The sequence below is a fragment of the Monodelphis domestica genome, chromosome 2, assembly GCF_027887165.1.
Source record: "Monodelphis domestica isolate mMonDom1 chromosome 2, mMonDom1.pri, whole genome shotgun sequence".
Lineage (NCBI taxonomy): Eukaryota > Metazoa > Chordata > Mammalia > Didelphimorphia > Didelphidae > Monodelphis > Monodelphis domestica.
The window spans coordinates 397359732-397384057 of record NC_077228.1 but is presented as its reverse complement, the minus strand read 5'-3'; the positions used below and the strand labels follow the sequence as shown (position 1 = coordinate 397384057).

Here is a 24326-nt window from a genome sequence, read left to right as displayed (position 1 = left end):
TTTACTTCTTGTCTATAAGCCATCATTTTTCCTTTCTAGAGCTGAATTGCCACAGATTTCTATTAGAGAGGATTCTCTTGTCTGATACCATAGCCAGTTCCTTAACTCAATTTTAGCCTTTCTATTGAAGAAATATTAACTACAGTCTTATCAAAATTAGCACATTAGTTTATGATAAAACCATATGAAAAACAATTCCTAATAGCATGTATAACATTGTGATTCTTGGCTAGAAGATATACCTACAGGTAGTTTATCATATTCTGCATCTGATGATGAAGGAGAAATAGTAGCACCAGGACTTGATGAAGTTAACCTTAAAGTACTGGAAGGAAATTCGGTATCTGGCACAAAAAGGACCTAAGAAAAAGAATGAGGAACATGTTAAGTATGTGATTAAGTGCTGAATTGAATGGTTACCTACTAAGTGCTACATTGTTCATAGAAAATCAGTGTAAACTGGTTTAATGATACCGCTCTTTATGGAGTCATTAGTATTATTTTAGAAATCATTCACCAAAAATTGAAATTTTAAAATAAGGACAAAAATTAAATATAAAAATTTGTGTGCCATATTTTTTCAAATGCAAGAATTAATTTTTGGTTATTTTCCCCCTAATTTTCTATTAGCTTTAAGCTCATGAGCCTACTTTTTTTATTAGTCAAAATTATAAAACTAAAATAGCTATTTTCTATGCAAAAATAGAAAATACCAAAGTTAGAAGAAAGCAGCGGCTGCCAACTTGTGGCCCTACAGCCACATAAAGTTTTTCAGAGCTCATCATATAGCCTTTGAAAGAAGAATTTGAGGATTGTATATGTGTGTGTGTGTGTGTGTGTGTGTAGTTATATTGATGCTATGTTTAAGAGAGACATTTGGTTCCTTGAAGGAACCAAAATGATATCACAATGTATATATTATATAGAGAAGTGACAGTATTCTGTATAACCACCAATTGAGAAAAAAACTTTTCTCAATGTAATGTAATGTAACCACATTAAGGCAAACTCTATCATGTAATAAGAGAATTAAGCGACGTGCCCTTAATGGTCTTTCCAAATAGCTGGGTCATCCAAATGGCTTATCAATTCTATTTAGTATTTCAAAAGTTATATATCAATTTTTGTAGGTAAAGAAAGAGTGACTCTAGTCTATTGTTAAGGACATTGATTAATCCTGAGCATATAACTGATGGGAATAAAACAAAGAAAGAGAGTAATTTTTCTAAATTCAAAATACAACACTGATAAATTTCTCACATTTCAGTACTCTCCTATCTGACATAACTGGTCACAACATAAATACAGGGAAGTATTAGTTAAGGTTCCTCTAAGGATTTATTATTATCTATATAGCATTTTTCTTTTGGGAGACTCAACACTTACAATCTCGATATCTGAAGAAAGACTGAACTAAAATTAAATTTTACTGTCAGTAAAAAAGCATTTTAAGGACAGATCTATAAATTGAAGCAGTTTCATTTAAAATGTCTAAAATCATAATAATACTAAAATAATTACCTGGCCTGGAACAATAGTATGTGTGAAAAGCTTATTCAATTCCACAAGCTTGTTTGGAGTGATATTAAATTTTAATGCTATTGTATTGAGGGTATCTTGGCTTCCAGCCTAAAAAAAAATCCAACACAAAAAGTCAAAAAACATTTGATAAGAGAACATTTCTCTTTATGAAATATCAAGTAGGTCACAGGAATATCTGCATAATATTTTATTTAAGAGAACAAGAAAGTTCTCCTCCCTATTAATTCCTAAAGAAATAACCTCAAATAAAATTAATTAACATGATCCAATTCAATACTTCTGGAATTTTAAAATTCTATGGCATATTTTATACCTTTCTGAATTTTCTGTAACATGGCCTGAGGGGTATGAGAGGATGAAGCACACACAGAACCAAACAACAATTGAGACTCAGCATTGAGTCTTCCTTCTTGGGCTGCCCCATGGTAGCTTAAAAGAGATTTTTGTCATTAAAATAACAATTTCCCAGAATTATCCTGGAGTCCTTTTTCATTATGGCTACAAAATTTACAGCTATGAGAACTATTTGAACCATTTTATAAAGCAGTTTGGAACTATGACCCAAAAGTTACTAAACCATCTATAATTGTAGACCCAGCAATATGGCTACTAGGCCTATACCTCAAAATGGTAAAAGGAAAAGGACCCATATATACAAAAATATTTACAGCAGCTCTATTTGTGGTGGCAAAGAATTGGAAACTGTGAAGGTGGCTATCATTTGGAGAATGACTAAGTTGTAATATATGAATGTGATAGAATGTTATTGTCCTGTAAGAAATGATGAAGAGGTTAGTTTCAGAAAAACATAGGAAGAATTATTTTAATTGATGCAAAGTGAAATGAGCAGAAGTTGGAAAACAATCTACAAAGCAACAGCAATATTGCAAAGATAATTAATTTTGAAAGGCTTAATAAATCTGATCAATACAATGACCAACTATAATTCCAAAGGACTCACAATGAAACATACTATCTACCTCCAGATAAAATTGTTGGAGTGAAATATTGATCTCTCTCTCTCTGTGTCTCTCTTTATCTCTCTGTCTCTGTCTCTGTCTCTTTCTCCCTCCACCACCCCCTTTCTTTCTTCCTTACCATGGCTAATGAAGAAAATTGTTTTGCATGACTATACATATTTGTTTCCCTTGTCTTTTCATTGGTTGTGAGAGGGGATGAGAGAAGGAAAGAATTTGGAACTGAGAAAAAAATGAAAAAGTCTTTGTGCTTTAAAAAAGTTGAATAAAATATTCACAACATATACCTCTTAAAACTAAGGATTTGGTTGTTTATTACTTCTTAGATGACTGGGAAGGGTATGCTAAAAAGGAAAAACTATACCTTTCCAAAAATGCATACATATCTAATCATAAGAAAATTCACTTGTTCTAATTTTTATTTATTTAGTTAGTTTTTAATTAAAAAAAAGACAAACAAAACCCTTACCTTTCACCTTGCAATCAATACTTCCTATTGGTTCCAAGGCAGAAAAGAGGCAAGGGCTAGGCCATGGGATTTAAGTGACTTATCCAGGGTCACATAGCTCAACCAACCTCCTGTCTCTAAATCTGGCTCTTAGTTCACTGTGCTACCCAGCTGCCCCTCTAATGGTGGAAACAACGGAGATATGAGGGTTCAGATGCAAAGTTAATATAAGGATTTGGTAGTCCTAAAGGGTAGATGACAAGGTCTTGAGAGGGTGGAGAGTATATTGGCAGCATGCTTGTTCTAATGATTTTTTTAAACCCTTATCTTCTGTCTTGGAGTCAATACTGGGTATTGGTTCTAAGGCAAAAGAGTGGTAAGGGTTAGGCAATGGGGGTTAAGTGACTTGCCCAGGGTCACACAGCTAGGAAGTGTCTGAGGCCACATTTGAACCTAGGACCTCCTGTCTCTAGGCCTGGCTCTGAATCCACTGAGCCACCCAGCAGCCCCCTTGTTCTAATTTTTTAAAGAATAGACTGGCTTCTAAAGCTGGGCTGGTACTGGAACAAACCAATTTACATCTTCAGATGAGGACATGAAATTCTTGTAAAACTGTTAGGGATGTTGTTGGAGGATATTCCTCTTTAGGTATGAGCCCAATTCTAAGGACTATTACTACTTTGAGATTCTGTAAAATTTTCTTACGGGAAGACTTGTATTCACCTGAAAAAAAAATCAAAAGAGTAGAGGAGAAAAAAAAGTATCCAGATTGATGGAGAGAAGAGGCAGAAATACAAAACATAAGAACAACTTTGGTGGCAATCCACCCTCATGAGAAAAATCCAGATTGTTCTAATGCATTAATTAATTTTTATTAACATTGACCTAGTAAATAGTCATGAATGACTGAACCTTTTTCCTCGATCATTATTGAATAAAACTAGTGATGGCATTTGATCTCTTGAAGAAAGACCATAAAACAAATATATGGAGAGGACTTCTTATCAAGATGATTGCCTGGATGTGAGGTGGACCACTCAGTTCCCATGTAGTTCCTCCAATGAAGCCCTGAAGTTTGCATGACATGATTAAGAAATCCAATGATAAACTAGAGGTTTCTTCTACATTTAGCTTTGTACATTGCCCTCCTCACCACCAAATTCTGCCTCTGTACCAAGGCTGTATCTTAAGAATGGCAAACCATCTTATAAATGTATCCTTATTGATCACAAAAGGGGACCTATTTAGGAATGTTTTCAGATGAATGGAACAACTTAAACCCACTAGTGACAGAGAATCCAGGGATCTCAGGTTGTCCTTTATTTTGAAAGACTTTTAAATTGTAATTGATTATTAAGTAAGGACCATATAATTTGAACTTTTAAACTGTGCACAGCAACTCACATAAGAGGCACTCTATATTTGTCTTTCCATTTCTTTATTATGAATTTAGAGAATTCTGCATAATATGATCTGAGAGCAAGTAAAGTCAGTAGAAAGGACAACTTTATACAGAAAAGGAAAGTGGAAAGACTTAAGAACTCTAATCAATGCAATGACTAATCATGTCTTCTGAGGAGGTATGATGAAAATGTTACCTAACCCATAACAAATATATGATGGACGTGAGAATCAGATATATACATTTTTGGATTTTGCTGTTATGTGAATTTGTTTGGCTTGACTATGCTTGTCACAATTTTTTTCTTAATTCCTTGGTTTTTCATATTCAAAGAAATGTGTAGAATTGTATACATTTGTTAAAAAAGCAAAGAGGTCTACAATAAAGATTTATAATTTCATATGGCTTCCTCTTTTTGTGTTCTGCTATGTATATAAAAATGACCTTTTTTGGTGTTTTAAGTTCATAATAAAGAAATTAAATTAAATTTAAAAAGAAAATTTTAAAAATAAAAAAGTTCATAAAAATAAATAAAATAAAGAAATAAAATAAAAAAGAAATAAAAGTATAATAAAGAAATAAAAGAAAAAGCAAAAAATATAGAGTGTCTGCTATATGAAGTGTTCTACATAATTTAAAAGTTCAAATTATATGTTCCTTGGCTATTAAATGATCATAATTTTTAAAAGTTTTTCAAAATAAAGGACAACATGAGATTCCTGTACTCCTTGCCACTGGTGGTTTAAGTTGTTCCATTCTTTTGAAAACATCAGACCAATTCCATTTTGTGACCCATAAAGACACAATTATAAGGTGGTTTGCCATTTTTGGAAACTGAGGCAAAAATTTTAGGGGGGAGAAGTTAAATGTCCAATCCATCAACCAACAAAATATTTAGTGTCTACTGTGTGCCAGGTGCTGAAGATGGCAGGTATAATGAAGGAAATGATTCCTACTTGTAATAGGTTTATAGAACAGAACTCAAATAAACTGGGCTAACTGGTACAGAGCAATTTGAGTCTCATGGGTTCTACAAACTTTCTGTTATTAAAAATAATTAAAATGTATTAATAACTATAATCAGACCTAAGATCCTAAGGGCACTCTAGCATCTGGAGAATTTTCCATATTTATACAAATAAAATTACACGGTGATAGGAGGTATGAAATGCTCTGGGGAGGATATTGGCAGAAAGGAAGCAATTTCATATTATTAACCTTCTATTCAATAAGGATGGCTATAACCTGGTAATTGTTAACTTGATATCCAAAGTAAAGTAGGTCATCTGTCATTTCTAATATTCTACATATAAAAGAAATTAATCTTTAAGCTAAGTTCAAGAGGCAAGCTTCATTTTAGATTTTAATTAAATAATTGGAAACATCTGTACTATTAATTTATAGGAGGCAATGTAATATAGTGGGAAAAGTTTCACATTTGGAGTCTGAGGTACTGAGTTTGATTACTGGCTCTATCACTATAGGAAAAATCACTTCCTTTTCTGAGCTTCAAGTCTTCATCTATGAAAATAGGGCCAGTAAAACTTAAGTACCCAACTTTCAGGGTTCTTTTGAGGATCAAATGAAATGATGTATATAAAATTCTGTGTAAGCCTTGAAGCATAATGTGAACATTAATGTTATTATTACTGATCATCTATTTATATTTAAAAATTGAATATTGCATCAGATCTAGAACAAGATGGGAACTTGGAGATCATTAGCCTATCTTCTTCACTTTAACAGAGGAAGGAGATGGGGGCCAGATAGGTGGAAAATGCTGACCAAAGTCCCATTAGTAGTAAATAAGTAGTAAGATAGATAATGAACCTTGAAGCTCTAATTCCAAGTCCAATGCTCTTGCCTCTTAATGGACCTCTTATAAATGGTCCAATATATATCACCTATGGCTACTGTCCAATATTCTGTTAGGCAGAAATGAGCTTTAGAAGTATTTGTATTAGGGCAGGTAGGTAGTACAATGCATAGAGTGGCAGGCCTGGAGCCAGGAGGTCCTATGTTCAAATCTAGCCTCAGATACTTCCTAACTTTGTGATCCTGGGCAAATAATTTAATCCCAATTGCCCAGTCCTAATAGTTTTTCTGCTTTGGAACTGATACTTAGTATTTATTCTAAGAAAGGTTAGGGTTTTTTTTTTTTAATGTAAACCCTTACCTTCTACCTTGGGGTCAATACTGTGTATTGGTTTCAAGGCAGAAGAGTGGTAAGGGCTAGGCAATGGGGGTTAAGTGACTTGCCCAGAGTCACACATCTGGGAAATGTCTGAGGCCAGATTTGAACCCAGGACCTCTCATCTCTAGGCCTGGCTCTCCATCCACTGAGCCATCCAGATGCCCCCAAGGTTAGGGTTTTTTACAAAAAGAGAAGTACTAGTATCACTTTCAATAAGGAAGAATTCTGAGACAATGTTGTAAAAGATGTTTAAGGATAGTCAGAGAGGCTCAAATTCAATTTTTTCAAATATAAATGGATTTCTATTCCTTTTGTAATTATTGGACTGACACTATGGCTAGGCACTTTAAGACTTGTAGAAAGATATAATCATTATTAAGTATTTTTTTAAATACCAAAAATTTTCTTCAAAAGCTAACATATGCTTGGTAATAAAGCAGCTAAGTGGTTTGGTGGAGAGAGCAATGGACCTAGAGTCAGGAAAATCTGAGTTAAAATCCAGTCTCAGATGGTTACTAGTTTTGTGACCTGGACAAGTTATTTAACTTTTGACTGCTTTGGCTTCTTCATTGGCAAAAATGGGATATATTAACAAGTTCTTGTGAAGAGAAAATGAGATATTTGTAGTGCTTTACAAACCTTATAGTGCCATATAAATGCTACAGCTAACTAGGTGGTAGTAGTAGTAGCAGTAATATGGATGAGACCTGTGACAAAATTAAAATTTTATTATCCTAAATTGTATGAATCCTTATGATTATCCCATGTATACTTACTGTATATTCCATAGTGCCTTGGGGCTTTTGAACCACCATCTTCTTCTCTTTCTTCTCATTGGCTTTGTTCTGGTTGTCATCTAAAGGAAAAATATATTTAAATGAACAAAAATAAGGAAATATCTTTAAAAAAAATCATTCTTATTTTCTGTCTTAGAATCAGTACTGTGTATTGGTTCTAAGGCAGAAGAGCAGTAAGTGTTAGGCAATGGGGGTTAAGTGACTTACCCAGGGTCACACAGCTAGAAAATGTCTGAGGTCAGATTTGAACTGTCTCTAGACCTAGTTCTCAATCCAGTGAGTCACCAAACTACCCCCAGGAAATATTTTGATTAAGATACTTTCTCAAGTTTTTACAAATTCAGATATGTTCAGATTACAGGATCCCTGGGGACCTTGAGAAGGCATTTAATTCAGTCTCTCTACCTTCATGTTAAATAATATCAGATAGATGATAATCTCTTATGCTTGAGGAGTTCCAAAAAGGAAATTCCACAGCTTCTTTCAGTAAGCAATCACAATGCCTTACAAATCTCAGAAAATTGTTCCTTATGTCTGACAAAAAGAAAACATTTTGCTTATGCAAAATATAGCAGTTTTAAGGTAAAATCTTCAAGGTAAAAAAACTCAAAACCTCTCCTAAAGATTACATACAGTCCTGGGCTAAATAAAGATAGTAAAAAGGACTATAGTTTGGAAAAGCTAGTCTTGAATGCCAGTTCTCTGATCATGGACAAGTCAATTAACCTCACCTCTGTTTTCTGGTTCGTAGAATGAGAGGGTTAGACTACATCAGGGATTCTCAAAGCATAGTAAGATTCCCTAAGACTTTTTCAGGGGTTTCACAAGATCAAAACTATTTTCATAATCACACTTTTAATTAAAAACATGATAAATATTAATAGCCAAAACACACAAACAATAGCCCTTGGTATGGCGTGATGGTGGGGAATCTGCAGTAATTTTTTTTTACCCTTATCCTCTGTTTTAGAATTGACACTAAGTATTGGTTCTAAGGCAGAAGAGCAATAAGGGCTAGACAATTGGGTTTAAGTGATTTACCGGTGATCACACAACTAGGAAGCATATGAGGCCACATTCGAAACCAGAACCTCCCAGTCCTCCAATCTGGTTCTCTATCTACTGAGTCACCAAGTTAACCCTGGGGGCCATAATTTTTGAGCGTGGAAAGGGATCTTGAGTTAGATATGTTTGAGAACTGCTAAACTAGATAGCTCTGTGGTCCTTTCCAGCTCTGAAGCCTATGATTGTATGACCTTTAAACTATTTTTTCTTCCAGTTTCAGTATGGGAGAAATGCTTATGAACCTTATAATGATCTATAGATGTGAATGAAGTCCTTTTGATATTCTCTATCAGTGTCCTTCTATGCTATTTCCTTAAGTGCTATCAACCTAGATTTTTATGTTCATAGTACTCTTTCAACTGACCATACATTTCCAGTATCTGAAATACTAATTCTTCCCATTTGTGACATTTTTTTGTCCTAAGCCTACCTCCTAAATCATATCAGAAAAATTCCAAGACAATAGCTCATTAAAGTTTTCCTATAGTCAGTCAAATATTGATTCAAAAGAAATATACTTGATTTTATATACTAGCAAATATACTAGCAAAAGTGCCTCATACACAGTAGGCATTCAATGTTTATTATTTAATGACTGACTTGTTAATATCCCTTTCAAGGTAAATTTATACTCTATATTTCAGCCAGTGGCAGACACAAAACTACTTTACATTAGTGTTAATGGAAAGCTAAAAACAGTAATAGTGGGAAATAACAGTAATAACAATGTTACCAGTGCTAGCATCATTTTAAAAAATGTTACTTCCCAAGTCAGATCAATGTGATCAGGAAATTACAGATGAATAATACCCCAGTTAAGTAACATCATCTTGTCACAATCACTTTCAAAGATGAATAAGCATTGACTACTTTGCTATTGACTTAACAATTTTTTCTAAAGTCAGTCCAATTCTTTTTAAAACAGTAACAACAATGAAAATAACAACAACATGATGGAATATCCACTTTATATGTGGGAATTTATGTTCTGCTCCCATACCTAACCAAAAGGAAGGCCTCCTCGTGCAGTCTTTAAACCTTAGAAGAGACTTCAAGTTGGGGGAGATGCAGGTCAGAGGCTGTTTTGTATTTCTTGGGGTGATGTTGCCATGGGAACCCCAATTCAAGGCTTCAAGTAATGACTTGCAGCTTTCTCTGGGGTCAGAACTGTATCCATAAGAACGAAAGCCAGATCTCTTCATTTTCAGTCCCTGGACTTGAATTTTATTCGAGACCAGAGTGTGGCTGAAGCTGTTTCTCTGGTCCAAATTATAGCAGCGCTTGAATGCAAACATCTTCTAGTTAGCGGCTAATGCAGTCAGGAGCCTTGAAAAAGGCTGTGGCCAGCTGAAGAAGTAGACTCCCAGATTCAAATCCTAGGCCACGACAATGGGACTGCAAAGAAAGTGACCAAGGGGCAGAAGCTCCAATTGCTTCCAGATGGTGCTAGTTTTCCCAAGAGCAGTGATGGGGAATTGTAGGGTTAAGCTGCAGTGCTAACAGCTCCCTACCTCGCGTGTGGGTCTTAGGCAGGTGACACCAACAAACTGGGCTGAGGGTCATGTGAATGAGTATATTCCAGGTGGACCCTGCGCTTGACCTGCAGGCTGAAAGGTGGATGCCTCCTTATTCCCCCACACCCATTCCTATTCCATTCCCCATCTCAGATATAGTTCAGCAGCCTAAGGGCTAACTTCCTGGACACTTGTTATCAATCCCCATCCCAGGAGATTTCCAGAACAGTTCCACTCTTTAAAAAAAATATAGGGTCCTTACCTTGCAGTTCTACATACACAGAAACTTTACAGCCTGAAGACAGTTTTAATTTTTTTTTTAAACCCTTACCTTCCTGTCTTAGAATCAATATTGTGTATTGGTTCCAAGGCAGAAGAGTGGTAAGGGTTAGGCAATGGGGGTGAAGTGACTTGCCCAGGGTCACACAACTGGGAAGTGTCTGAGGCCAGATTTGAACAGTTTAGGCCTGGCTCTCAATCTACTGAGCTACCCAGTTGCCACCTAGTTTTCATTTTCTACATCTACATAAAGAATGTGTACCCAGTATAGTATTTTCGCTGAACATTTAAATACCTAAAGATGGAAGGGCTCAGGTCTGGGTCAAGAGAGGGGAAGGGAAATGGAGATTTGTTGCTGGCACCACAGGGAAGAGAGGTGTCTAAAGACACCCTAAAGCCCTCATTCACAAATATAGGTTTCAAATAAGCAGGTCAAGTTTCTTTTTTTAAGTTCCTTACAGAATGTGAGTTTTTAGGGCAGAGAGATTTAAGAAAACAATAAACAATTAGGTACGGAAGAAAAACGGTAGAGCATCTCACATTTCTAAATTTCCCTTTAACAACAGTAATTGCAAAGATGCATTGCAGCTCCCTAGCCATATGCAACGGTTAGCCATAAAAACAAATATACTTAACAATGACCATCAAAAATATTTAGCTCAGACTTATAGTACAGTACAAGTGACTTAGAAATTAAGACTTTTGGTGGCAAAAAATTGGAAAATGAGGGACTGCTCTCCAATTGGAGAATGGCTGAACAAATTGTGGTACATGTTGGTGATGAAATACTATTGTGTTCAAAGGAATAACGAACTGGAGGAATTCCATGTGAACTGGAATGACCTCCAGGAATTGATGCAGAGTGAAAGGAGCAGAACTAGGAGAACAATGTACATAGAGACAGATACACTGTGGTACAATCGAATGTAATGGACTTCTTCTCCATTAGTATAAATGCAGTGATCTGATCTTGAACAACTCAGGGATTTACACGAAAGAACATTACTCACATTCAGAGGAAAAACTGAGAGTAGAAACACAGAAGAAAAACAATTGCTTGATCACAAGGGTCAATGGGGATATGATTGGGGATATAAAGTGATCACCCTAGTGCAAACATCAGCAACATGGAAATAGGTTTTGATCAAGGAAACCCAGTGGAATTGCGCGTTGGCTATAGGAAGGGGTGAGGGAAGGGGAGGGAAAGAATATGATTCTTGTAACCAAGGAAAAATGTTCTAAATTGACTAATTAAATAAGATTTTCAAAAAAAATTATAAAAAGAAATTAAGATTTTTGGGCTGTAAAAAGATAACATATTTAGGATTGGAAAGGAACTTTAAATATTTTCTAATTCAGATGCCTTATTTTATAAAAGAGTTCCAGGGAGGTAATTTGCTGACCTGAATCAGCAAATTAATGTAGGTTCTATTAAAGCAAAAAAAAAAAAAAAGAAAGTTCAACTACTCTCTTCTGATGAATAGTTTATAATTATTTTTAATGAGAAAAAAATACTTAACATAACCATAGATCACATGAGAACATGGATGTGTTTTTTTAAATGCTTACCTTACCTTTTAGAATCAATACTGTATATTGGTTCTGAGGGAGAAGAGTGGTAAGGAAAAGGCAATTAGGGTTAAGTGATTTAGGTCACATCACATAGCTAAGGAAGATATGAAGCTAGATTTGAAATCAGGACCTCTCTGGCTCTCAATCCACTCAGCCACCTAGCAGCACTACTCCCCTTCCCCCAAGCATGGAAACTGTTAAGAAATTTGGATAGGGTATTTCCCATATGCAGAGTTGGAAAGTCAATCTTGGTAATCAAACACTGCAGTCATATATACTACGTAACCACACTCTAACAGGAAATACCTCAAGCAGTCTGTTTCTATTGTTGTGCTTAAAAAAATAAAAAGCTTATCACAGCATAGGACAATTTTGGGATTCCTCCCCCAAGGCTGAATCTTCTCTCAGAATCTATAATTATAGAGAATGAGGAGCTGGGAAAGAGCTATCATCAGAGATCAAGCTTCTAGGAGAATGACAGCATTTGTAAGCAAGCAGACATGATCAATCAATCAATTAACATGGATTTCTGAGTTGTATGACATTGCTGATAGAAAGCTGGTTCTGGTGTCAGGAAGATCTTGTTTAACTGGCTAAATAACCCTGAGTAAAATGACCTAACCTCTCAGTGACTTGCTCTGGTAGAATCCGTTTCTTTATGTAGAATATTGATGAAATTACAGGTCTAAGTCCTAACCTAATTATTTGATTTGATGTACCAAGAACTATACAGGACATAAAAATATAAAAACAATGTAGTCATTAAGGAGTTTATATTCAATGGAGTATACAAGATATATCTATATGTATATATAAAATATATAGATATAAAAATAAACACATAAAGTACATAAAGAAACTTTCAGTAGGGGAAAAGGATGGAGAAAGTAGTAGCAACTGGAAGAACCAGGAACAGTCTTATGAAGAAATTGTTTGAATAAACTAATAAAATAAATATAATATCAGATAAAATATAATAAAACAACTAAAATAAAAATGATTCATTTGAAAGTCTTTTCCTATTGTCTATTACACAATAAAGGCAGATGTGTCAATTAACATAATTGGCTATAACACATATCTTGTAATCTGCAAATAAATTATGATTACCTTTAATTACCCACAAATAAATTATTTATTATATGATAGGAATTATCTGATATAGCCCTCTACAAAGAAATAGGAAACGAATGTGATTAAGAAAAGATTTTACAGACCACATATCTTTTTTTTTTAGTATTATTTATCTTCAATTTTATTTCTTTATTTAGAATATTTTTCCATGGTTACATGATTCATAATTTTCCCCTCCCTCTTCACTCCCCTAGAGATGACAAGCAATTCCACTAGGTTATATTATATGTGTATCATTGTTCAAAATCCATTTCCATATTATTAATATTTGCAATAGAGTGATTTTTTAATGACCAAACTCCAGTCATATCCCCATTGAATCACATGTTGGATCACATATTTCTACTCTCACAGTTCTTTCTATTGATGTAGATAGTGTTCTTTCTCATAAGTTCCTCTGGGTTGTCCAGTATCATTGCATTGCTGATAGTAGAAAAGTGTGTTACATTTGGTTGTGCCACAATGTTTCAGTTTTTGTGTACAATGCTCTCTTGGTTCTGCTCATTTCATTCTGCATCAATTCTTGGAGTTCTTTCCAGTTCACATAGAAATCTTCCAGTTTATAATTCCTTTCAAAACAATAATATTCCATCACCATCAGATACCATAATTTGTTTAGCCATTCTCCAATTGATGGACACCCCTTCATTTTCCAATTTTTTTGCCACCATAAAGAGTGTGGCTATGAATATTTTTTTAATATATTTTATTTGATCATTTCCAAGCATTATTCGTTAAAGACATAGATCATTTTCTTTTCCTCCCTCCCACCCCCCATAGCCGACGCCCACATATCTTTTAAGTCACATTTCAAAAGTCTTAATTCTAAAGGAGAAAGTCTCTAAGTCAGTGATGGCAAACCTATGGAATGGGTGCCAAAGATGACACACAGAGTACTCTCTAAGGGTACATGACCACCTTCCCTCCCCACCCTCATTTCCAGAGTTCATTACTAGAAAGTCAGTGAAACTGCTCTCCTCCCTCTCTCCGCCATACCTTCTCACTCCTCGGCCCAGCAACCTAATGGGAGTGCATAGGGAGTAAAGTGGCTTATAGGTGGCAGAGCTAGAGGGGAGTGGAGCACTCAGGCCACTTACTTCCCCCTCTCTACAATGGTTGAGGACATTCCTCACATCACCCACCCCACTCAGCAGCCCAATGGGAGTACTTTCTCCCTTCTCTATGTGAGGTAAAGGGGAAGGGGGGAAAGGGAGTAATATCCAGCATGTTGTGGTCCAACACAGTATCTGGGTGGGGCAGAGATGCCACTTTGTCTGGGAAGTGGGGTGGGGTGGGGCCCGGTTCTCTGTCTCTAAAAGGTTCACTATCACTACTATAAGCTCTTCTCACTATAGTTTAAGAAAAATTGCTTTCCCATTCAAAAATCAGTATTTCTGATCCACCATGAATGATGAGACAAGACTCAAAATTCCCAAAGAAACACAATTTGTATTGTGAATTGTCCACTCAGCAAACAAATCACCTTCTCTCAAGTATTAAAAAACTAACCACATTCATTGGTACCTTCACTACTGTATTGTAGAAAATCTCAGGGTCACAAAGAACCCTCCCCAATTGAAGGGCTGGAGGGTGGGGCACTAAACTTCCAAAGCCTTCTTTTATAGATGGATGGATCTAAACTTTCCAGGTAATTTTCCATTTTCTGGCAACAGCTCTACTTGGTTTTGACTCCATTGAACATGCTTCTATCCCATTTGGTGGTGAACTTCTCCTCCCCCACTTTTCAGCACCCTTTTGTGTATTGTCTTCCTTTATTAGATTATAATATCCTTGAGGGCAGGAACTGTCTTTCTTCTTCTCCTTTGTATCCCTAGGGTTTAGCACAATGTCTGGCAAACAGTAGGCATTGAATAAATATTATTATATTTAATTAAATTGAAAAGTTTAGGTCAGATGGCAAAAGAAGACCTTGAGGTCCCAACAGGCTTCTATATTATATCACATTGTATAAGTTCTAAATGTAAAGATGTTCACTTTTCTATTGAGTTAAAAGAATGCCTCCCTCCATTTTCCACCCACTTCCTCAAAGATGACAATTTAGTTTTAGGATAACTGCCCTCTGAATCCTAAAAAAAAAAATCTAACTGCTGGATTAACCTGGATAAGACATACTTTGAACTGCTTAGAAAGCAGAGCAGCTGTTGTTCCAAATTGTATTGCTATACTCATGAATAAAGAAATGCAGCTAAATTCTTTGTATCCAAGGTGATGGGAGAAAGGTTTGGTATGTACATTACTTCATGTGTAATTCAGGAATCAATGATAAACCCTTTGCTCCCTTTCCAACTTTTACTCTCTCAAATCCTCTCTCTGAAGGGCTGGCTATATTAGGATAAGAAAGAAGTGGGAGCTATCCATTATATCTGAATCAGAAGGAATAATTTTTAATAATTAAGAACATGTGAAGCAAAACAATATTAACAGATGACTAGTTTTACAATCCATTTGAATTTGCCTTATAATAATAGCTGAAATGTAGTGTTTTAATGTTTGCAAAGAATTTTAAATTATTTTCTTCTGAGAGTAAGTGTAAAGTATTATATCCATTTTAGAGAAGATAAAACAAGCTCTGAGAAGTTATGACTTGTCCATCATGATCTAACTGGCAAATGTCAGTCAGGATTTGATTATGCCATCTCTCCTATAAGCCTCATTTTCTCCTCTGATACTATAAGCAACTAAGGACAGGCTCATTTTAACACATGCCCAGACTATTGCAATAGTAATAGCATTGATCTTCTTGCCTTCTATCTCTCCCCCATTCCAATTCATCCTCTACTCAGGTATGAATTTTTTGAAAGAGTAGGTTGGGCTATATCACCTTTTTCTCAATAAATTCCAATGGTTCCTGAGAATCTGCAAGATCAAATATAAAATTCTCTGACATTCAAAGCCTTTCAAACCCTCCCCCAATCCACCACTTTTCCAGGCTTTTCATATCTTACTCCTTTCAAAACCTCTTGCCACTCCCAAAAGAACTCAGTCCAGGGATACTCCTGGTAATTCCTTCCACAAGGCATTCCATGTCGATTCCATGCATTTTAGTGACTCCCCCCAGTTGAAAATAGAATTCTCTCCTTTCTCATTTACTCCTCCAGACTTCCCTGGTTTATTTCAAGACAATTAAATCACACCTTCTACAGAAACCTTTTCTTGATCCCCTTCTTACGAGGCTCTATTGATGACTTCCAATTTATCCTTTATGCCTCTTTCCTACCTAGTGGTGTTTGGACTCTCTCCTTGATTAGACTATCATTTCCTTGAGAAAAGTGACTGCCTTTTCCTTTCTTTGAATCTCCAGCCAAGTACATAGTAGGTGTTAATTAAATATTTATTGATTATCATTGACAGGCTGCCAGTCTGCCAGACTTCAAGTTCACAGAATTAAATTCATATAAACCATTAAACATTATCAAGACCAAAAAAAAAAAGAATATTTGTTAATCAGCCAGTAAGCATTTATTATTTCTCACCTGACTACCACTTTGGGTTTTTTTCTGGCTGACTTTTCTGCTATGTCCCAGAATCAAGTATTTCCCCTCCAACTTCCTATCCATTTTGAGTTTCTTTTTGAATGTTGTCACCTTTAGGTTATAAAACTTGCTAAGGGCAAGGACTGACCTTTTTTTCACATTTGTATCCTAAGCATTTAAGTACAGGGCCTGGCACATAGTAGGTGCTTATAAAATGTTTATCAACTTTATATGTTTTGTAATGTCTCCACAAACTCACAGTCTAATGGGGGAGATAACATGCAAACAACTATGCAGAAACAAAATGTAAACAACTTGGAAATAATCAACAGAAGTAAGGAACTTATATTAAGGAGGATCAGGAAAGAATTCATGTAGAAGGTGAAATATATATGGGACATGAAATAAGTCAGGGAAGCCAGGAGGTAGAGATGAGGGAGAGAATTCCAGAGATGAGGGACAATTAGTGAAAAGGCACATGGTCAGAAGATGGAATGTTCTGTGTGAGGAAAGGCAAAGGAGGCCAAATGTCTCTGGATTGCAAAGTTTTCTTGGGGAGAGTAAGATGTTAGAAGACTGGAAAGGTATGAAGGGTCTAGGTTATGAAGGGTTTTGAATGTCCAATATCAGAGTTTTATATTTGATCCTAAAACTGATAGAGCACTATAGTTTATTGAGCAGAGAGGGGGCTAATGTTGTAAGATTTGTTCTTTTCAAAGAGTTAATTTGACAGTTGTGGCAGAGAGACCAATTAGCAGGCTACTGCAATAGCACAGGCATGAGGAAATAAGGATGGGTTATACTTCTGACACTCATGTTCATCCTTTATTCAAAGAGGACTGATGACTTCATTGGGTGATGAAATAGATTTAAGTGAAACAAAGTTGTAAAGTAATCAGCCTCATTCTTTCTATTCCAGAGTTGTCAAGAGTCCAGTGGCATGACAAAAGTCAGGTCAAGTGGTGACAGCCCAAGATTCAGTGTCTTTAAAAAGCCCATCTTAATTGTAGTTCTTGATTCTTATGTTTTCAATGTTAGGGGCTGGGTGTGGGGAGGGAACAAGAATTTGTTAAGTGTCTCTTATGTGCCAGGCACTGTGTTATATAATCTCATTTGATCCTTAGAACAACCCTGGGAGGTAAGTGGTATCCTTATTTTACAGAGGAAACTGAGGCAGGCAGACAGGTTAAGTGACTTACCTAGGGTTATAGATATCGTGTCTGAGGCCAGATCTGAATTCAAGGTTTTTGCCTCAGATACTTACTGGCTATGTGACCCTGAGAAAGTCACTTAACCCTGCTTGCCTCAGTTTCCTCATCTTTAAAATGAGCTACAGAAGGAAATGCCAAACCACTCCAGTATTTTTGTTAAGAAAACCTCAAATGAGGTGAGGAAGTGTTGGTCAGGACTGAACAACAAAATGTTAAGTACATTCTAGTTTATTTCTATCCCTCCCTCTCTTTTAAAGTTGACCAATCATTAGAAACAAATTACTTTAGAAAATACTTAGTTTCAATATATTGGGCCTCCTTCTTTCCTGTTCCCTCCATCTTGAAGTGATTTCTTCCTTCTCTCAATCTGGTCAGCATTTTCTTCTGTATTTCTCTGACATACACAGCAAATTCTACTTTATATTATGTTTACTTGGGTTTATATCTTGTCCTCTCTACTGACAGCTCCTGATCTTTATATCTCACTAACCCAATGAATTACCTGTATAAAGAGGTCAAAAATATTTATTAAATTGAATTAGATTCTCATTGGCAGAGGCTAGAGTCCTGTCTTTTGCAAGAAGGCAGATAAAAAGCAATAAAAATTTTTTCATGTTGTTTTTCACATCCATTCTGTTAATTATTTGGGAAAATGTTTAGGGAAGCTTTGCCTGGTATCTTTATGGCTATTGGTTTCATGTATTACCATAAATTGGAACATAAAAGTAACTAACATTGTGAGGACACTAAAGACAAAGGATTACAGTGATATTGGCTTTGAGCTTTTAAAAAATAATAATTGTAGGGAAAATCCTACTATATAATTCTCAAGTTGTTTACTCTAGTTAATATGAAGACTATAGCTTGTAGTTATCTGCCTTTGTAAGATTCTAAGATCATTGTAGGATGTAGGTTGGCAAGGAACTTAGAGGCAGAGGTGTGCTAGTTTAACAACTGACTGACACTCCAGGTTAAAAAAATTATATACTTTAATTTTTAATCTATGTTATTAACATTTCCTCAAATATTTTCCTAAATCTAGATAGTTAACTAACCAATAAAGTAAGTCCTGACTTGACCTGACAATTTCTAAAGGATAAACACTCACAATAAAAATGTAACAATAGACTAGAGAACCAGTTAGAGCTAGCTCCAGCACACTCCTGCCTTAAAGACCACGGAAACCAATATCCTTATTTTGCAGATAAGAGATCTAAGACCCAGAAAGGTTAAAAGAGGTAGGATTTAAACTGGTCCTACAGTCCCAGAGCTATTGTACATTTTGCTGCACCATGTCACCTCAAAGAGCTAAGAAGAATCTGTGATCTATTTGGATATTCCCTCCAATTTTGTGAATCATAACTCACCCATACTTGCTCCATCCTGAAGACTTCTAGTCCATGTCTTCTCACAATTTTGCCAAAGTGGAACTGTCCAACTGAGTGGAGGTGAACTTAAGGGGAGTCAAGGTATCTAAAATGTTGGATATTCGTGGGGAAAATGTGTGGTCTCATAAGCCCCTGGCATTTAGGACATTTCCCTGTTCCTTCACTGAGGGTTCTCTGCTATTCTCTTATCAAAAGAAACATGTAAAAAAAGATTTCTATTTAGAGGTCTATCTAGATGGTCTAGAGAACCATTATTGTGATAATTGTTGTTGTTGTTGTTCCAGAGAAACTAAAGACAAAGGTTGGTTGTCATCCAAGTTCTAAATGCTGTCCTAGTTTTTAGCCCTAAAATCAACCTATATTATGAATGTATCTTTAGAGTTAATTAGCTGTAGTTTTAAAAACTACAGCTGTAGTAGTTAAAAAGCCAAGAATTTCTAACATCCACAAGTTTCAAATTATAGTTCTTGGAGGTAGGGGAAATATTTTTCTGATGGTAATCTTTCTTCTTCACTAGGTAAAATTAATGTTTTGGGTTAAAGAAAAAAAGAGTTCCATCCTGTTCTTTTTCCCAAATCCCAGAGTATATGCTATCTTCTTTTTCTTTTCTAGCTCCTGAGTCTAAATAGCCTGATTATGTTTTTTGGTTTTATGAAACTAAGATAAATTATGCTACAGTTTTAGCTAGCACTTAAGGTCATAGAAAATTCATTGGATTTGGAGTGATAGGACTGGGTTCAGATGCCTACTGGTAAAGCACTTATGTTTGGGCCTCAACATAATTCACTTGCACAATAAGGTCAGGGGTTGAATAAGACTGTGGTGTCAAACTTAAATAGAAAGGAGACCACTAAGCTGCATGCAGCTAGGTGGCTCAGTGGATTAAGAGCCAGGCCTAGAGATGGGAGGCTCTGAGTTCAAATTTGGCTTTAGACACTTCTTAGCTATGTAACCCTGGGCAAGTCACTTAACCCCCATTGCCCAGCCCTTACCACTCTTCTGCCTTAGAATTAATAGACACTATTGATATAAGATGGAAGGGAAGGTTTTTTTTTGTTTTTTTTTTTAAGAGGAAGAAGGCCTCTAAACCATACATATCCCTGAGGGCTACATATTAACTTAGAAAACCACATTAATATTATCTATATTCTATTGGTTTTAACATTTTTTTCTTTTGTTAAATATTTGCCAATTAAGTTTTTATCTGGATACCCATTTTTGACATTTGGATTAGATGTTCTCCAAGGTACATTCAAATTATAAATTCCATAATCCCATAACTCTGCCTTTTTTTTTCCAAACACTTACCTTCCATCTTGGAGTCAATACTGTGTATTGGCTCCAAGGCAGAAGAGTGATAAGGGCTAGGCAATGAGGGTCAAGTGACTTGCCCAGGGTCACACAGCTGGGAAGTGTCTGAGGCCAGATGTGAACCTAGGACCTCCCGTCTCTAGGCCTGGCTCTCAATCCACTGAGCCACCCAGCTGTCCCTTCTGTCTTTCTTTAAACACAGCTAAATGAAAAAAAAGGAGGAGGAAACCTTTTACATTTAATCTCAGTATATTGTTCTTTTAAAAAAGAACAGAAAAAAAGGTTGAAAATTTCAAAAAGTCTGTATGTGAGACTGATTTTGAAGGAGCTGTGAGGTAGTAAGTGAAGGAGCTAAAAACTAAGCAAGTCATAGGTTGTAAGCAGTGGCAATGCAATCAGGCAAGCCAGTCCCTAGTGAGAGAGAAAAATCCAGAGACTTCTGAAATGAAAAAGCTTGGAGAGACTGCAAATTTCCATTAGCAATGGGTGGATGTGATGAGAAGGTTTGGAACGTTGGGGAAAGGGAACAAACCAGAAGGAATCAGTTGGTCTGTTCTCTCTCTGTTTTGAGACTGCCAAGGAGAAGGTCCATTTTTGACTGGATCCTGATCCAAGAAATCTTTCCTTCCCTGAAACTGATCACAATCCTCCCAAACCAAAGAGTAGACAGAGACCTGGGAGAAAAGGAGTCCACAAGAAGATTTAACACAATCTCCTTTTCACCTTGGCTTGAGACACCTGCTGTGCTGTGCCAAAAGCCAGGGTTCATCACTCTGAACCCCTCAGGGGCACAGGCCACCAAACCTGGGTTGCCTAACTTTGGGGTGAAGGGTTTAGCTAGTTGGGGATCCCTTCTTCCCTCCTGATCCCAGTTTACCAGTCATTCAACCTTATTTTTCATCCCTGTTGTTTAGAATAAACTTGTTAGTAAACTTTAATTGACTCAAGACTAAGTGAAGGGCTTAGTTTAGGGGGGAGACAAGTGATTTCTTTCTCCCTAGAATAAGAAGCTTGCTTTTTAGAAAGAGCCTGGCAGTGGGAAGTGAATAGGCAGGCTTAGTGAGGGGACTGAAAGGGGGAAAGAACAGACTCACCCTCCTTCTACCTCTTGGTCCAAAAACCAACACCAACTCCTCCTCCTTTTGTTCTTGCCTTGAGGGAGGGAAGACTCCATTCACTCCCTCTCCTTTCTCCCCACACAAAAAACCCCCTTTATTACATTAGGGCTCATAAAGGAAAGAAAACATTTCCAAGGATTTTATAGCAGCTTCAACATTCCGTTTTTCCCTTGTCCCTGGTCTTTGAATTTCACACCTTGGGTTCTCCATGATTTGTTATCATTTCTAAAGAAAAATGAATTACAAATTCTAATCAACTTAAAACAAAGTTTTGGAAGATGCTTGTAAAGGTATCCAACATTTTGTTAGTATTTAAATTCTTTTACCACAAACACAACACAAACGGAAATGTTAAAAGGTCAGAGTTTGAAACTCATCAGTGAAAAAGACATGGCCAGAATTTCTCTACAAGTCTCAGAAGCAACCTATTTCTAGTATCTCTCGTTTGGGACAGGTAAAAACTTTCTAGACCTGATAGGTACTCACTCCAAGGATCTTAGAAGCTAAAAAGCTATTCAGAAGTGTGGACCAGATAGATACTCTACTTGGTATTTCTGAAGCCTAAAGTAGGATAGGAATGCTTTCCTAATATTACCATTAAGGAATGAATAAAAAGGGAAAAGGAGTTATAATCCATGTCTTGTAATGGACCAATATTGCTGAATCATCTGATTAAGATTATACAATCTCTTTAATTATGTAGGTAGCCCTATTGTGTGACCCTGGCCAAGTCACTTAATCCCTATTGTCTAGGCCCATGATAGAGAACCTATGGCACACGTGCCAAATATGGCACACAAGATACCTCTCCATGGGCACTCTTAGGACTCTGGCTTGGCCTGCTGGGAGCCTGGCCCCCATCCCAAATGCAGGGGATGGGGCATTCTAGCTTTTCTCCACCATGGCAGGGGCTGAGCCCAGGGAGTGGCCACGCCCCTCTGGCCCTGACTGGTAGCCTGGCCTCATTCCCAAACACAAGGGAAGGGTCATGGAGCTCGGCCCTTCCCCCAGCCCTGCCCACAATGCAGAGGTGGGTGGGGCACTTCATGCAATTGGGGGCAGGGCATGGCATGCAATGGGGGGTGGACACTGGCATGCAAGTCTGGGGGGGGTTCAAAAAAGTTCTCTATCACTGGCCTAGGCCTCATCATTCTTCTGCCTTGAAACCAAGACACACTACTGACTCTAAGGTGGAAGTTAAGGGCCTTAAAAAGAATTATGGATACTAGAAGGTAGGTACTAAGCATTTATTAAGTAGGATCTCATTTGATCCTCATAATATTATTAGCCCCATATTACAGGTGAGAACACTGAGACAGAGATGAAGAGATTTGCCCAGGGTCATAAGAGCAAGTAAGAGTCTCAGGCAAGATTTGGATTCCAGTCTTCCTGGCTCCAGGGCCAGCATAGGATCAACTGCGCCTCCTAGAGCTGCCTTTTGCAGAAACCAATACGACATTCTGCCAATTTCCTTATGACCTGCTTGTGAAAGAAACCTGTTTTCTACCAATCTGTTATCTAGTTCTAAGTTTATGTCATATGATCCCATGTGACCCAAGTGAGGAAGACTCCTAGCTCCTTTCTGCTAAGCACGTGTTCCTGCTAGAGGCGAGCTGATTGGGCCCAGTATAATGTTTTCAGCTTTGTGCCCACGCTGATGACTGTGAAACCCACATATCTAGCTCTGATTTTTCACTTCTCCCACTTATCCACCGGACACGTTAGATACCATCAACTCCAAGGGAACAAAACAACTCCTTGTTAGCTTGCCTCTTAGTTCTTACTGGCATTGGACATAAACCTCATTATTATTTAGTTCTTTAGATTCAGAAGCAGCCCCCCCACCCCCACCCCAGCTCACATCAAAATAGGTCTTGGGGTTTAAAAGGGTCCTGGATGGGTTATCTGATGACACTGATTGGGGAAGCCTTCAGTTGCTGACAGGGGAGATACTTTTTGCATAGACTAGAACAGAACACACAGAAGAGATAAAAAGTAGTTTAAGATAAGACTAGAATGCTAGATCAGATTGTGAAGAGCTAAAGACTGAATTTTATCCAGTAGGCAACAAGGAGACTTGGAAGGGGGTTTAGCAGAGGAGTGAAATGACTAGAACTATGTATAAGAAAAATTAATCTGGCAGCAAAGTGAAAAGTGAATTGGAGAGCTGAGAATTTAGAGGTAGAATTCTATTATGATGGTCCAAGTATGGAGGGTCTGTACTAGAACAGGAATAGTTAGAGAGAGGGAAAAATGAAAGGAGTAAATTTTCTTTTAAAAAAATTAATTTTTTTGTTGATTACATTAAAATTCTCAGGTATCTCTCTCCCTCTCTCACCTCCCCATACTAGAGAAGGCATTGCTTGATTTTTAAAAAATGGTATATATAAACTATATCTTTCTTGTTTCTATTTATCAGTTCTTTCTCTGGGTACAAATTCACAAGTTATTCTTCAAATGTTAATTCTGTAGTAGAATATAATGATCGCTTGGTTCTACTCATTTCATTTTTCATAATCTCACGTAGGTCTTTCTATGTTTTAAAAAAATTAACCTGCTCATTATTTCTTAAGGTAGAGTAGTATTCCATCAAAATCACGTGCCACAACTCCTTCAGCCATTCTCCAATTGACAAATTTGGTTTCTGGTTTTTTGCCACCACAAGGAAAGCTGCTATAAATATTTTAGGACATATAGGTTTTTTTCATTTTTACCCTGATGATATAGACCCAAAGTGGTATTTAAGGGTATACACAGTTTTATAATTTTCTGGGCATAATTTCAGATTGCTCTCCAAAATGGCTTACATTTCCACTAACAGTGTATCAGTGTCTCCATTTTTCCATATCCCTTCCAACATTTGTCATTCTATGAATAAAC

The 24326-nt window shown here is 36.6% G+C and overlaps 1 protein-coding gene across 5 annotated transcripts in view; it reads right to left on the bottom strand.

Moving 5' to 3' along the window:
* NCOA7 (nuclear receptor coactivator 7) overlaps positions 1-24326 on the bottom strand; it is a 226356-nt gene that overhangs the window by 43121 nt on the left and 158909 nt on the right. For all 5 annotated transcript variants that reach the window (XM_056818727.1, XM_056818725.1, XM_056818726.1 and 2 more), the window contains 3 exons: positions 7340-7419; positions 1522-1629; positions 247-360 (listed from right to left, as the gene is read on the bottom strand). In XM_056818727.1, coding sequence (XP_056674705.1) covers positions 247-360; positions 1522-1629; positions 7340-7419 — 302 coding nt within the window. The remainder of the gene's footprint in view (positions 1-246; positions 361-1521; positions 1630-7339; positions 7420-24326) is intronic.